This window comes from Acomys russatus, chromosome 24 (genome assembly GCF_903995435.1).
Source record: "Acomys russatus chromosome 24, mAcoRus1.1, whole genome shotgun sequence".
NCBI lineage: Eukaryota > Metazoa > Chordata > Mammalia > Rodentia > Muridae > Acomys > Acomys russatus.
In genome coordinates this window covers 51,014,955-51,030,185 of record NC_067160.1, presented here as the reverse complement: position 1 = coordinate 51,030,185, position 15,231 = coordinate 51,014,955, and the positions used below count along the sequence as shown (strand labels likewise).

The 15,231-nt window shown below is 55.7% G+C and overlaps 1 protein-coding gene across 6 annotated transcripts in view; it reads right to left on the bottom strand.

Annotated features, from left to right (window-relative positions):
* Positions 1–89: 89 nt before the first annotated feature.
* Positions 90–15,231, bottom strand: part of Dnm1 (dynamin 1) — a 47,358-nt gene continuing 32,216 nt past the window's right edge. For 2 of the 6 annotated variants that reach the window (XM_051166924.1, XM_051166923.1), the window contains exons 13-22: positions 15,182–15,231; positions 14,966–14,977; positions 12,623–12,736; positions 9,022–9,131; positions 7,895–8,006; positions 7,529–7,540; positions 7,040–7,210; positions 4,494–4,735; positions 3,947–4,162; positions 90–1,280 (exon numbers count right to left, since the gene is read on the bottom strand). The exon at positions 15,182–15,231 is cut by the window's right edge and continues 2 nt beyond it. In XM_051166924.1, the coding sequence (XP_051022881.1) occupies positions 1,211–1,280; positions 3,947–4,162; positions 4,494–4,735; positions 7,040–7,210; positions 7,529–7,540; positions 7,895–8,006; positions 9,022–9,131; positions 12,623–12,736; positions 14,966–14,977; positions 15,182–15,231 (1,109 nt within the window). In that variant the 3' untranslated portion in view covers positions 90–1,210. Of the gene's footprint in view, positions 1,284–2,675; positions 2,678–3,946; positions 4,163–4,493; positions 4,736–7,039; positions 7,211–7,528; positions 7,541–7,894; positions 8,007–9,021; positions 9,132–12,622; positions 12,737–14,965; positions 14,978–15,181 lie in introns of all 6 variants that reach the window. The other 4 variants (XM_051166925.1, XM_051166927.1, XM_051166928.1 and 1 more) reach the window with 3 other exon arrangements.

Below are 15,231 nucleotides of genomic sequence, written 5' to 3'. Positions count from 1 at the left end.
CCTGCCCCCTAGTGGTGGAAGCAGGGTTCACAGGGCAAGGCACCCTAGTGCCAATTTACACCTTCTCTCCCCAGCCCCAGAGAATACAAACCAGCAGAGGGACACACAATTCCCCTTCATCCAGAAATGGGTTTATTCTCAGCCAAGACACAGCAAGACTGGTGGCCATCAGAGAACCCCACAGCTGCTGGTGCAGCATCCCCATGCTGCAGGGTGGGGATGGCCGAGGGGATGGATGGCTGTCCACAGGCCAGGAGGACGGGGAGGCTCACTGCAGGTGGCACATTGGGGGGTGGGGGTGTCAGAGTGACAGCGTTCCCTTGTAGTTGGACCACAAGACTCCACAAGGACAGCATGGTGGTTGATTCTGACACTACAGGCGAGGCTGTGTCAGCCATATATATGTATATATATATAGGTATATTTATAGATATTTATAGAATGTCGCAGGAGCAATACCACAGAGGGGCACAAGTTTTCACCAACATCACATCTGGATGTGTCAGCTCACCACTACAACAGACTAAGTCACGGATGATGAATAGGACGCTTTGGGGCTGGGGGAGCCACTGTCAAGTCACAGAACAGCTGTCCAGGCAGGCTTGGTAAGGGAGGTCTCCGAGGAGTAGGAGGGATCTGTTTAGAGGTCGAAGGGGGGCCTGGGGCTCTCAGGACGGGACGGACTTGCCTGACCCGATCGGCTGGCAGTTGGAGAGAAAGCCAAGAGAGAACCGGAGAGAGAAAAGGAAGGAGAGCTGGTAAGGCGAGAGCAGCCACCCCAGCAAAGGCAGAGGGGTGAGGCAGGTGTGGGCTTGGGCAAGGTTCCCAGAAAAGAGACGGACAGTTGATGAATGAAAAAGGGAAGATGGGAGGTGCTGGGCCATAACTAACAGAGTCCAGGTGGAGGCTGGGTGGCCCTCTCTTGCCACACACACGGCCTCTCACACACCACCCAGGCAGTGCACCCACAGGGCCTCCCTCTTCTCTGGTCACTCTTACTCGCATCCCACTGGCCCAGGGCCACCCCAAGCCTCAGGGAGTCCCATGTAATAGCCATGAGGCTAGAAGTGCTTGAACCAGGAGAGTGGAGCTAAAGGGGGTGGCTGGAGGGAGCACTTGAGGCCCCTCAGGTGGTCAGAAAGCCCAGGAGTCCTCTGTGGGGACCCTGGGGAGGCTGGGAGGCAGGCAGCCGGTGCCTGTGGCCACAGACTTATAAGTCTAAGAGGGGAGCCTCCGCTGGTCGGGGGGCTGCAGGTCGCGTAGGTGAGGCTGGGCCCTTCCTGCTGGGGAAAAGCAGAAGGGTGAGCGTCAATGGCTGCAGAAGAGTTGGGCCAGGGTAACTGAGATCCTGTGGCCAGCCAGGCAGAATCCACGCTGACTTGCCTCATCAGTAGAAGCTGCAGCGCCTTCAGCTAAAAGGCGCCGGTCACTCTGAGAGCAGCTCAGGTGTAGGAGAGGATGGGTTGGCTCTGTATCTGGGCCTGAGGACATGGCCATTAACGGCAGGTGTGCAATGTCGAGGTGTGGAAAGGGGCTGCTTACCCTTGCCTTCCTGGTTGGCTAGTATGGGCTGACAGAATGGCAAAGGATCTTTTTTTGGGTAGGTGGAGGGTTCGAGGCCGGGTTTCTCTGTGTAGCCTTGGCTGTCCTGGACTTGCATTGTAGAGCAGGCTGGCCTCCAACTCACAGACAACCACCTGCCTCTGCCTCCCTGAGTGCTAGGATCAAAGGTGTGCGCCACCGTGCCGGGCTGCAAAGTGATCTGAAATCTTCAACCAGTCATAGCCCTGGCTCAGCCAGTGTCTGCTTGTCTTGCTTGCCCTCTGGTGGATTCTGTTGCCCATGCTCACAGGTTGGGAGCTGAATGCTGTATCTTGGCAGCACAGTTCAGACTAGGTATGAAGTCCCAAGGCTTCTGGCCCCTTCAGAGGCAAGCCAGACACACTCCTCAAGCCCTCAGTCCTACACTTGTCAACAGTGAACCTGGTGTCTGACAGCCTCAGGGGGCACCCACATCTACCAGCGTGGGCATGGAGCCTATACCAAGAGCCCTCAGTTTAAGCTAGAAGGCCTTGAGTAGTGGCGCTGAGTCCCGAGGCTCACTGGGAAGGGAAGTAAGAGCCAGCTGGCAGAGGACAGAAGAGGGAGTCTAGAGCTGCAGGAGGAGGAGGAGGGGCCTGGCTCAGAGGTCCCAGGTGTGTCCTCAGCATGGAGCTGGTGCAGCAAGGAGGGAGGGGGCAGACACACTGTTCATGCAGCAGGCTGAGAGCATAACCTACCGTAGCTGACACTCCTCAGGGGTCACTGATAGTGATTCTGAAAGACAGCACGAAATCAACAGGGCAGTTCACAAACACACAGGTAGCCGGGCCTGGGGTTAGGGGACACACACACGCACACGCCTGGGCGTGCACACACATGCTGTGAGGCCTCAAGGCCCTGCATGCCCACGCTAACACACATGCCCACAAACACGCATCCATCTCCCCTCCCACCTCCCAGTGTCCAGCAGCACTGCCGGCCAGTACGTGCAGCACGGATCTGGGACATGCAGCCACTGGGCACACGGAAGCACAGGCATGAGCTGTCACAACACAGAAGCTCGCCTGCACACGAAGGCCTTTGCACCAGCTCCCTGCACACTCAGGCCTGGTGTGCTGACAGGGTTACCACACTGCTCTGGAAGGGGTAGGGCTTGCATTCTAGAATCCAGCTGTCATTGCTCCACCCAGAACCCTCCCATGGCTCCTATAGCACTGAGTCTTCACAGCATTCCCCACCCTACAGGCACATTTACCATAAATAATAGCAGCCCATTGTCCCTCCAGATCTGACATTGCCCTGGGAAAATGGCAGCGTGCTTATTTAGGAGAAGGGAAACGGAAGCCCTGGGAGGTAAAAATGACTTGCCTAAATGGAAGTGAGCCAGCATCTGTGGACTGCCAGTCCTGTGACATGCTGCCTGTCTATGCCCTACTATTTCAGTCATCAGAGCCCCCACAGAGTGGTCCTATCGCTGCCTAGCTAGATTATGGGGGCTAGACACCCCCAGTTCTACCCTTCATATGTCTACCTGATCATGTGTTCTTTCTCAGAGACCAGCTGTGGTCAGAGGAAACAGCGCAGACTGAGTCAGCTATTCCAGAACTTCCTGGAAAGCTGATCATGGATGAAGAAGGCAAAGCCAAGGGATGGAGGGATCTCCTTTTCCCTGGAGATCTCTGACAGGAGGGTAGCCTTCAAGCCCTGTCCCTACATCATACCCACTACCTGGTTTCTTTCAGACCACCAAATTGACCATGATTCCCAGACCCCTTCCCCAGCCCTTTTTATCCTACTCCATGCCTGGGTGCCACACTCACATTCACACCCGTGTGCACGCCCACATACACATCACACACCTTGCTGGTCACACAATCACAGCCTGGCCTGATCCTGTGGGCCCAGAGGCTGGGTACCACTCTGGGACAGCTCAAAAGAATCAGGGCTGGGAAGTGGGGCATCAAGGTAACTCTGAATGTAACTGAAGAGATCCACATGGTTCAGAGAGAGCGTCTGGGGTCAGAGACCTAGCCCTGAGGTAGGCTCCCCAGGAGCTGGGTGGGGTGAGTGAAGGGTGGAATGGAAGAGGATGGAGGGCCAGGGTTTAAGAAATGCAAAGTATGGATAGAATGGAGAGAAATGAAAGAGAGGGAAGCGCCATGCAAGTGCTAAAAAGGAGGGGTCAGGTGGTTTGAGCCCAAAGTCCCTCTCCCCAGAAACGACCGCCTCCGGAACTCAGCGCCCCCGTGCGGCTGCACGTCCCTTGGCCTAGCACCACGACCCCAGCGCCTGGGATGGAGAGGGCCGCTTCTGCTGCTAGACCGAGGATCCTAGAATCCAACCCCACCTCTCTCCCGGTCACGCCCACCTGCCGGTCTTTCATACCGCTTAAGCCCCTACTCACCTGGGGACCCCAGGTGGGGCGCGGTTGGGGCGCGAGGGCACCTGGGGAGGGGGGCCGAAGGGGTCAGGGGAAGCCCCCGGCCTGGAGGGCACGGGGGGCGCCCCCCCCAGGGCGGATCCAGCAGGCGGAGGCCCAGGAGCAGGGCCCCGCGACCCGGGCCGGGCTGGGGGCACGGCGGGGGCTCGGCGCTGCGGCGTGGGGCTGGACGTGGGCGATCTAGGGGCGACAAGGGCCGAAGCAGCACGGAGGAGAGATGAGCGGCTCCGCCCCCAACAGAGATCCCGCCCTCAGCCCAGGCTGGCCCCGCCCATGCAGCAAGCCCCGCCCGCCGCGGCCGCAGACAGCGTGGGAGCCTAAGCACCACCCGCCCTACAGCCAGCGTTCACGGCAAGCCCCGCCCCGCGACAAGCCCCGCCCTCTTCTAAGCTCCTCCCCTCGCTCCAGGTGGGAGCCCCCGAGACCCGGGCGCGCCACTGCCCGGTCCCGGCCCTCCTCCCGTGGGCCCCGGGCTGGGGGGCTTTGGGGCCGTGGGGTCCGGCCCTGGTACCTGCGTCCGGCCGGTACGCTCTGCACCTGCAGCCAGGAGTCGTCCACGGGCGGGGGCATGGGCGTGCTGACGGTGGTCGTGTTGATGTCGCCGATAATGCTGAGCGCCTCCTTCAGTGCGTGGTACATGCGCAGCATCTCGTCGCGCCGCTGAGCCTGCTCGGCCGATTCCTCCATCAGTGTGTTCTGGTCCCCGCAAGAGTACAGGTTGGCCAGCAGCTCGGAGAAGATAAACTCCTTGGTCTGTGCACCGACAGAGAGGGAAAGAATGAGACTAGAACCTGATGGCCTTGTCAGCTCGTCGCTGCTGGGACTGGGTGCAGACCTGGGAGCTGAGGTTTGGCATTTCAGATGCCTACTTCTGCTTGGTGCCTAAACTCGCAAGTCTCTTCACACCCCATCTAATGTCCTTTTCTCAAACAAGAATACACAGGCAGATAGGGACACCACCTGCTCTAGGTGTCAGATCCCCGGGAGGAAACTCAGAACCTAGTATGCCACTAGGACAACTGCCTACGTTTATGAGCCTTTCCCAGGACCAAAATAAAAAGGTAGTTTAAAATGTCCTGAGTCCCAAAGAAAGAAAGCAACAAAGATATAACTATAACGTGTCCTTGTATTGAATGAGAGGTGTCTCTGTGTGTCTGTGTTTGTGTATAGTGGAGGTTTAATGCCCACTTAATTCCCCAGGTATTATTTTTAAAATATATTTTATTAATTTATTTATATTACATCTCAATTGTTATCCCATCCCTTGTATCCTCCCATTCCTCCCTCCCTCCCATTTTCCCCTTACTCCCCTCCCCTATGACTGTGACTGAGGGGGACCTCCTCCCCCTGTATATGCTCATAGGGTTATCAGGGCTCTTCTTGGTGTCTCCCTAGGTATTATTACTCTGTCTGGCCTGGAGTCATCTTGTGAGTCGCCAGCGTCATTACAGCTTTACTCCAATCTCACTGACTCCTGTTCCAAAAATCTACTGAACACCTGCCATGTGGCGCACGCCTTTAATCCCAGCACTGAGGGAGCGAGAGGCAGGCAGATTGCTGTGAGTTCGAGGCCAGCCTGTTTTACAAAGTGAGTCCAGGACAGCCAAGACTACACAGAGAAACGCTGTCTCAAAAGTAAATAAATAAAAATCACACAGAATAAGCCGGGCGTGGTGGCTCACGCCTTTAATCCCAGCACTCGGGAGGCAGAGGCAGGCGGATCGCTGTGAGTTCGAGGCCAGCCTGGTCTACAAAGTGAGTCCAGGATGGCCAAGGCTACACAGAGAAACCCTGTCTCGAAAAACAAAAAACAAAAAACAAAAACAAAAAAAAATCACACAGAATTTGCGGCAAAGCCAGCAGCATTCAAATCCAGTTCTGCTTTCCTGGAGCTGTGCATTTTCACTGAGCCACCTGCTGTGGTGGCACACTGTGAGGCCTGTCTCAAAACAGCCTCTGAGTCTCAAAAAGCCCCTCCTGAAGACCATACATGTTTGTATCCCCCTAGGTGTGCATATATATTTTTCAACTGCAAGTCTCCTGAAATTCAAATTAAAGATGAAGTATTTCAGCTGGATATGCAACATCTGGTGTGTGTTTGCAAAACTTAATGGGAAAGTAGTATGCAGCATATTCTGTTGATTACTACTTTCTAGATTGGAGCCAGGTGTAGTAGGAGGTAGCGCCAGGTAGAGATAGTCCACAAGTTTGAGGCAAACCTGGGCTCTGCACCAAGACCGTGTCTCAAAAGTCAAAAGGATTACATTTTGGACATCTTGGGCTTAAAATAAATATTATTAAAATTAAAGGTTTTAGAACCAGGCTAGTGGCACACGCCTTTCATCCCAGCACTCAGGAAGCAGATGCAAGTGGATCTCTGTGAGTTCAGGGCCAGCCTGGTCTACAAAGTGAGTCTAGGACAGCCAAGTGGCTACACAGAGAAACCCTGTCTCAATAAATAAATAAATAAATAAATAAATAACCCCCCAAAAAATTAAGAATTTTGGGACTATGGGGTGGCTTAGTGGGTAAAGGTGCTTGCTGCCAAGCCTGATGACCTGAGTTCAATCCTTAAGAGCTACATGGTAGCTGGGCGGTGGTGGCGCACGCCTTTAATCCCATCGCTGTGAGTTCGAGGCCAGCCTGGTCTACAAAGTGAGTTCAGGCCATTGAAGGCTACACACACAGAGAAACCCTGTCTCGGTGGGGGGTTGGGGGGGAAACAAAAAAACCTACATGGTAGGAGAAAACAAACTCCCTCAAGTTGTCCCATGATTAACACACAGAAACAATGGCATGTTTTCCCCTGCCCTGTGCACATATAAATAAACCAGCTGAGTGTCGGGCAGTGGTGGCGCACGCCTTTAATCTCAGCACTCGGGAGGCAGAGGCAGGCAGATCGCTGTGAGTTCGAGGCCAGCCTGGTCTACAAAGCGAGTCCAGAACAGCCAGGGCTACACAGAGAAACTCTGTCTCAAAACAAAACAAAACAAAAAAGAGTCAGCTGGCTGCTGTGTTCTACACAACCCCCTGCACACACCCCGACTATATACATACGTTGTTAATCATGAGGTGCATGATGGTCTTAGGCATAAGGTCCCGCACAGTCTTGTTGACAATGGCCATGTACGAGTCTACCAGGTTCCGAATGGTCTCCACCTGCCGCTCCAGCTGAGGGTCCATGGAGTGCATGAAGCTGTCAGAGCCATTCTCCTCGGTCTCACTGGCCTGCCATCGGGAACACAGGGCATCAGTGTGCCAGGGCCTATGCAACCAGACTCCAGGGATGGCTAAGACCTCAGAGCTCTTGCAAAGGAGTTCTGCCACATGAAGGCACTGAGGGCAACTCAGGGGGCTCCAGGCTCCCCGCTGTGCCTCTCAGGAGACTCCTCGCACCCAGCTTTGACTTGACTGACCCTAGTGGCTAGAGTGCCTCCATTTCTCAACCCAGACATTGGAAGAGAACATCTCCAAGCTCCCTCACTTGGCCAGAGTGGGCACCAAAGTGGAGGAGCCTGGCAGGAGGCAGGGGAAGGATACACTTACTTTCTCCTTGTCCTGAAGGCCGTCACATGAGCATTGCCACCGCCACAGCCAGGGAGCACATTGGAAGGAGACACAGAGGGAAAGGGAGGGAATTGCGTGAGCTTAGGGCTGTGTACACCACCACCCGTGAAAGAGGGAGATGCGGGAAGGGCAACCAGTGTCTGAACAGTACAGGAGGGTCTCCTCTGGCTAGGATGAGAGTGTGTGTGTGTGTGTGTGTGTGTGTGTGTGTGTAGGGTAACCAGAGAGCTCTATTCCAATTCTGGAGCAATGGGATACTTGCTCAGAACCTCTCAGAGCCTGGTGCCCTGGAACCCCCAGGGACAAGTCACTGCCCCGCCTCCCACTCGCTCCACCACCGCTCACCCCAACACGCTCAGGGTACACGCCAGCCCTCAGGAAGGAAGCCTTCCAGCTGTCTACTTCCTCCTGTGTCTCACAGGCCAGTTCCAGCTGTCGATAATCCTTGTAGACATTCCTGCAGGATGGGGTAGGCAGGAGGGAAGATGAGGTAAAGTCCCACCCCGTTGAAGGATAAGGACGGGTGTGGGCTTTAGGGGCCCTCGTGCCTCGTATCCATGCCTGGCTTTGTCCAAGCCTCACTGCTCTCACTAGGACGGAGGTTGGTAACCGATTCCTATCTGCTGTGGCCATTGGGATGGTTCAGGGATACAAGTAGCGGGATGTGTAGAACGGGGGGGGGGGGGGGGGGGCTGAAGCCAGGCACAGCGGCACACACTAACACCTGAACTAGAAAGGCTGGGGCAGGAGATGCTTGGATATTACATAAATGAGTCCCTGTCTCAAAACAACAAAGGAAGGAGACAGGCAGGGCAGCAGAGCCTTGGCTTGGGTCTCAGGACCCTTCAGGACCCTTCAGCACCCTTCCCGGCTTTCTGGAGACTTTCGAGATAGTAGCTGTTTGAGATTCTTATTTCTGAGTAGGAAAGAACTCAACGCATGTAAGTGCCAGCCTGGAGCCTAGCAGTGGTGGCGCACACCTTTAGTCCCAGCACTCAGGGAGGCAGAGGCAGGCAGATCTCTGTGAGTTCAAGGCCAGCCTGGTCTACAGAGCAAGTACCGAGACAGTCAGGGATTCAGGGAAGAAAAGAAAAACAAAAGAGAGGCAGCCTGGAACTGGAAAGTGAGGTCTAGTCCTGAAAGCCCATCCCAGAGGAGACAGGGTCTTTATACTTTCTGTTTCCAACACCTGGCAGAGTGTTCTGTGCCAAGCAGATACTAGGTAAGCAGAGGCTGTGAAAAAGGAGGAAGAAAAGAGGAAGGGAGGGGGAGAGGAAAGAGCTGGGGGAGGGGGGGGGGGGGGGGGGGAGGGAAAGGAGATGCTTCCACATGGACCTAAACTTAGCAACTGTAGGGTGACAGGCCCCTGGATTTGTGTACCCATTTTCTACACAGCAGACATGGTATGGGGCTTGTGGGGTCTGGGGTCCCGGCAGCTCAGCTGGCGGTGGGGGGGGGGGGTGGGCAGGCACCTCTGCTCTGTGTTGAAGAGGGCAAAAATATGCTTGCTTGACATGAAGCCTTTTTCCACATCTCGCAGCTTCAGGTTGTCCACGGACAGCATGTACTTCTTTTCCTTCTCCTGTTGGGAGGGGTAGGAGCACGGGGGGTCAGTCCGGCACTGCCATGCCTCCCCATCCCTCAGAGTGGTCAGTGTTGGCATTGTGAAGCCCCAATGTCATCTTGGGCTTTCGCCCTTCCCACCTTACACGTGGCGCTATATAGTATAGCCTGGCCATGGAACCCTGACTCCTTGCGGACAACACTAGCACCCTGACCCCCCCCCCCCATGGCTTTCAAGCCGATGCCAGCAGCCACAGTTTAAAAGACTGGAGAAGGCAGGGAAGCTGAGGGGGTCTTCCTCATCCCACCTTAAGTAAGTCCTGGAGACAAGCCAGGCTGGGCCTCAGGCAGGGATGGCTCACATGAGGCTCTCTCTCGCCTCCAGTCTGGCTGCCTCTGACCTCATTTCCTGACTACAGAGATTGGGGGTTGGGGGGACACACTAGCCTCGGAGGCTTCAAAGGCCTGACTCGGCGCAGTCACCCCCCCCCACGGCCCCCCGCTCCCCGTCTCCCGCCTCCAGGCACCCACGTGTTACCAATCAGACACAAGGCACAAGCCTGGAAATTGTATGTCTGTAAACACATGTGTGTGGTTGTGTGGTTGTACAAGGCCAAACAAGTCTGTCACCATTGTGTGTACTTGCGCCTGCCTATAGGACATAGGTGCATGTATGCACAGGACTTTGAGGTAATGTGATGGTGTCTGTCACTGTGGGTGTGTGGCACGTGTGAATAGAACCTAAGACTAGGGGGCCATATGCTTGCAGAAGGGTTGTGCAGTGGGCTAGACCTGTGTTGTTTTGTGGAAGAAGTTATATAAATCTGTAGACAGATATGTCTGGGTCTGTAGACTCTGTCTCGGGGACCCTGGGTGGAGGCATTCCAGATGGGCACTAGGAAGGAGGAGAAGTTACTGCTGCCTGTATCACATTGGCCCACCCAGTACCATGGAACCTATGCAGGAAGATTGGAACTCTGTAAGAAGCTTTGCCTAAGAACTCAGGTGGGGGCTGGGTTTCAGGAGGACCTTGCTTTCCCACCCTGGCTTCATCTCCACCCTTCTTACCACCCCCCCCCCCCCGCCACCTCCCCAACCCGCCTGGCCTATGTGGCCACATAAAGCCCTCTTTATGCCAGGCGGGTGGCCGGGAGCCCCAGAGGGCGGCTGGGGGAGGAGTGGAGGAAGTTGCACACACGGCCAGGGAACATCTGGAACCCATCTAGGGAGGCCCGCCGCAGCCGCCTTGTGCTCAGGGTTGGACACTAGGTAGGAGTGGCCTCCGCCCCCAGCCCTCCCTTCCTGCCGGCCCCCTCCCCAGGCCCCTCCTTCCCAGCCCAGCTCCCGCTCACCCTTGCCACGTCAAAGGAGGCAGAAGGGGAGTCGGGAGCAGAGAGAGAGACCACGGCTGGCTGGCTGGCTGGGGCTGGGGGACACGGGCGCCGGGGCTGGGTGCATCCTATCTCTAGGGCATGGGACCAAAGCTCCCGCCGGATGGACAGAAGCTACTGCCTGGATGGACCAGAGGACACCTCCACTCCGTCTACCCAGTGTTTAGACTACCTGTTCAGGACTCCCAAATTGTACAGTAGTCTGCACATTGGTTAGGCTGGGCTGGGTTAGACCCTCGGCACCCACCGTCGCTGGAGAGCCACACCAACCCCGCTGTCTTCTAGAACCAGAGCCTGGACCTGGGGCAGGGAGGTGGGGGAGGGCACAGGGTGGGCTGGGAGGAGGCGCAGAGCTATGGGGCAGCCACAGTGCTGCGCGGGACAGATGGGAGGTTGTGGTGATGGGGGAGGGCATCGAAGGAAGACGGAGAAGGTGCGGGGGGGGGGGGGGTCGTCGGAGCTGGTAATGTGGATGACTGCCTGTCAAGAGGGTTTCCCAATTGAAAGGCTAGAGGGCAAGTGGCTGGGCAGCGGAGACCAGACCCCTGCCCAAGCTCAAACTCCAGCAATCTTAGTGTAAAAATGAACTCACACTCCGGCAACACACTCCAGTGCTCACACTACCATAGCTCAGAGGCACACATGTGTGCACTCCAGCTTTAAAGCGCACATCCACGCCCAGGCACACATACAAACACAAATTCACACTCAAGGGCACGCATTCGCACTCAGACACACAGCCTCACAATGGGAAGCTCCCTTCCCCCATCCTCACATCCCAAACGCATACATACACATATTCTCAAATATCCCCATTCACATGCTGCGTCCTTCAGCCCACCCCCACTCTACACCGACACCCAGTACAGTGAAGTCACATGCAAGCACACCAATTCACACCTAGGTGTTTACACCCCAACACACTCACAACACAACACTCCCACAACATCCATAAGCCACACACACACACAAGCCCCACCTCTAAACTACTCAGCCAGTGTCCACATACAACTAAACTCAAATCTATATACAAAACTTAAAAAAAAAAAAAAAGACACACTCCGGGTACATTGTGCCCCCTTCAGTTTGGCTGGCCCCAGTAGCCAGATGTGGGGCCGCCATCCCCCCAACTCTGTATAAAGATCTTAGATATGGGAACACGAGACCCATTGGCAGGGTGGGGTGGGGGCTGTCTAGGGGACTGCCGGGTTGACAGGGTATAGGAAACCACCTCCCAGCCCCACACCACCTCACTCTCCATCCCTTCCAGGGGCCCCTGGACTGGAAGAGAGGCCAGGGTTGGGGTAATGAGGTCCAGATGGCTTGGCGCCCCCGCCAGTGACGACAGAGGACCCCGCCCAAGGTGGGGAGGTGGAGCCCCTTCCCAAGGCAGGCTTAGAGGAGACAGTGATTGAGGAGGGGACCTGGTGGCCCAAATATAGGACCCCCCACTCTAAAATGCTACCACCCCATTGAGAGCACCCTGTCTTATGGTAGCTCCCTCAGGAGAAAGAGGCTCCCTTCCCCCAACTCCTTGGCCAGCTGGAGTTCATTATCACGACACCCCCTGTCTGTCCCCCCCTTCTCTCATTCTCACTGGTCACCTCTGGAATCCAGATGTGAAAGCCAAACAGATTCATTCTTAAAGGAGACCAGTAACAGGAGGGGAGTGGTGGGGGCCTCTGGGTGCCCCAGCAGGGAGGGGGTTATTCTGTGGAGTGGCTCTGCAGGCCGTCATCACTACTGGTCCCTTGACCTGTAGGTACCCTGAGCAGCTTGCCTTGGTTGGCAGGGGCTGAAGGCACTGGGGTGTAGGGGTTAACTAAATGTCTGGCAGCCGAATGTGTGTGTGTGTCATGGTCCTGCAGGGGCCACAGAAGAGGCGGCACGCCCTGGAGTGAGAAAACAGGAAGGCCACTGGGCTGCTGTGTCAGGGAACTTAACCCAGCACCCCTGCCTACCCAGTCCAGGGTGCTTCCAAGCGTGGTACCTCCCCGGTTGTACGTCCTACCCTGCCCCCTCATACAGTCTTATCAGTACTCTGCGGTGTGGTCTAGCCCACTGTAAGGTCTAGCCCATGGTATGCTCTGAGCCTGACCCTTGACAGCCCTTGACTCACCTCGTCATCCTTGTACCAGGACAGGTTCTCAGCAGTCAGCACAAACCAGTACTCCTTGGAGCCTCCCTTCATGATGCCGATGTTGTTGATGGTCAGCCACCCCTTTCGAATGACCTAGAGCAGGGAGTGGGACAGGAGGTCGGCGGCCATGGGCCAGGCTTCCCCCGTGGAGAGTGGGATAAGTCAAGAGGCATTCAAAAGCCCCTCCCCCAATTTTCTGAGGTTGGCCTGGTCCCAGACGGTGGGGGTGGGGTGGGGGGCCAGACCTGGCCTGATTTGAACCAATAGTGAGCAGAGTGGAAGACAGGAAAGCAAAGGTCAGCTCGGGATAGAGAGCCTACGAGCCAGGGGTTGGCCACTTTGGTAGAGGGTGAGTTCCCCGTTGCCAACAGTGTACAAGCAGAGGTTGGCGGCTGTTTGGATAAAGCAACTCCGAGTGTCATTTGAGGGTCTACTCTGTCACATCTTTCTAATCTTAGGAACTTGGGACTTGCTGCAGTGGCTTCTCTTCCCTTTTTGCCTGGCATATACCTCCTTGCCCTTTGGTATCAGCTCAGACTTACATGGTGAGCAGCCCTCCCTGCCCCCCACCCCCACCCCATGTCAATCAGGAGAACAGTGCCGGTCTCTACTCAGTCTCTTATGCTTGCTTCTGTAACAGAGACTGCAATTTTAGCCCCGCCTCCTCAGGAAAGGAAAAAAAAAAAGGTGTCATCCACTTAAGCAACTTTTCCTGCTAGTGCACGAATTTTCCTGTGCCCCTTATCATCTTGTCGAGCGTTTCCGTCAGTAAGTGATGGATAAATGTTTGTGGTGACATGAATAAATGACCACCAAGCTGTTATAGTTCTAAGAGCCTCCAAGGCAGGAGGGAAAGGCAGAGTCACACACTATCCAGGCCTGAACTTCCTACAAGAAGTCTAGAATAACAAGCAAGAATCCGGTTTCAGAGCAGCAAGCAGCCTATCACCACAGACCTTGGTTACCACCTCCAAGGGCAGGATCATTGACCAGACCCTGGCCCTGATTGTGACTGACAAAAGACCTGCATCTTGCTCCCTCCCTGGCCCTGACCTCACCGGAGGCTTCTCTGGAGGCCTGCATACACGACTTGCTTCGAGGCTTTCCTGACCCCTCTCCGGCTTTCAAGAAACTTGCTGAGGTCGGTGAACACGGTGGCAGGAACCAGGCACCCCGCCAGCCTTCTCCTGCCCTGCTGGTGGATCTGCTCAATTCTTGCCTTTGGAACTGAGTCCATCCCTGTCCCAGGATCTGGCCAGCAAGCAGCCCATCGTACACTCTGCTTCCAGGCTGACTTACAGCCTGCTCAAGTAGCTCCCTGTCTACAGTCCCTGAACTGGAGACTCCCATCCTGCCCAGGGCTCTCAGAGGCCCTACTGGGGCCCTGTCTATAGGTCCAGGTCTCCAAAGGGGCAGAGGCAGAGGCACACTCTAGACTCCTGTCTGGGCCCCAACACTGTAGGCCATGAGCGCTGTCCAAGTTGAACATCCCTGACATACAGTTTCTTTAGGCTTTCCTTCTCTGAGTACCTACTGTGCACTGGGACCCAGGACCTGGTGCGGGAAATAACCAAGGCTTATGCCTGGATGGGAAACCACATTAAACCAGCCACAGCCTCTGCAGACTATGTGGGAAGTACTGAGAATTACAGCACTCATGAGTACAACTGGGTCGAGCAAGGGCTGCTGGTAAGTGTCTCTGCAGACATATGAGGCATGGAACAGGAAGCTGGGAGAGGAGGGACCGGGCTCCTGATTTTTCTGTTTGTTTTTTGTTTTTTTTTTCGAGATAAGGTTTCTCTGTGTAGCCTTGGCTGACCTGGACTCTCTTTGTAGACCAGGCTGGCCTTGAACTCACAGAGATCCACCTACCTTTGCCTCCTAAGTGCTGGGTGTGCACCACCACACCCTGCGAGGCTCTTGATTTTTATTATCTCTTAACTCTCTCTCTACTGGAGGTCACTGTCTGCTTCCTAAGAACATGCCTGTCTCAGATCCACTCACCCAGCCACCCAAACATTCCTCCTACAGACGTTTGAAGAGCACATACCTAGTGCCGGGCCCACCCATCCCCACGTAGTCTAGCTCCGCCTGCACAGGTGCTTGCCGTGCGCACACCTATAGCCGGGTTATAGGACTGTGAGCATGGGCTGGGCCTTTCTCTGTCCTGTGGCCAGGTGTGGAGTTCATGTGCTGCTATGTGCAAGGTGCTCAGAGGGTGTCCTCTGCCCCCTCCCCCCCCCTTGCAGATCCCCCTTCACCAATGAGACTCCACCTCCCCTCACTGCACAAGCCAAGACCTCCCCCAGTCCTGGTACTCACCAGAATCTCATCCTGCAAAGGGGTAACCATAGCAACCAGGAGAAGCATTGGGGGAGAGAGGAGAGAGGATTACTGAGGCAGAGTGAGAAGCTTGTGGCCGGCAGATGGCAGGCTCTCTGGGCCCCCTTTGCACCTTTCCCCATGGGAGAGGGGGGGTTCCTCAGAGACCATCCAGCACCCTTCATCCCTGGGGCTGGGGCACTGGGGCCCACTCACCTGGTTCCCTGAAGTCTTCTTCTTGTTCATCTGGTTGCTCCTCTGCTGAG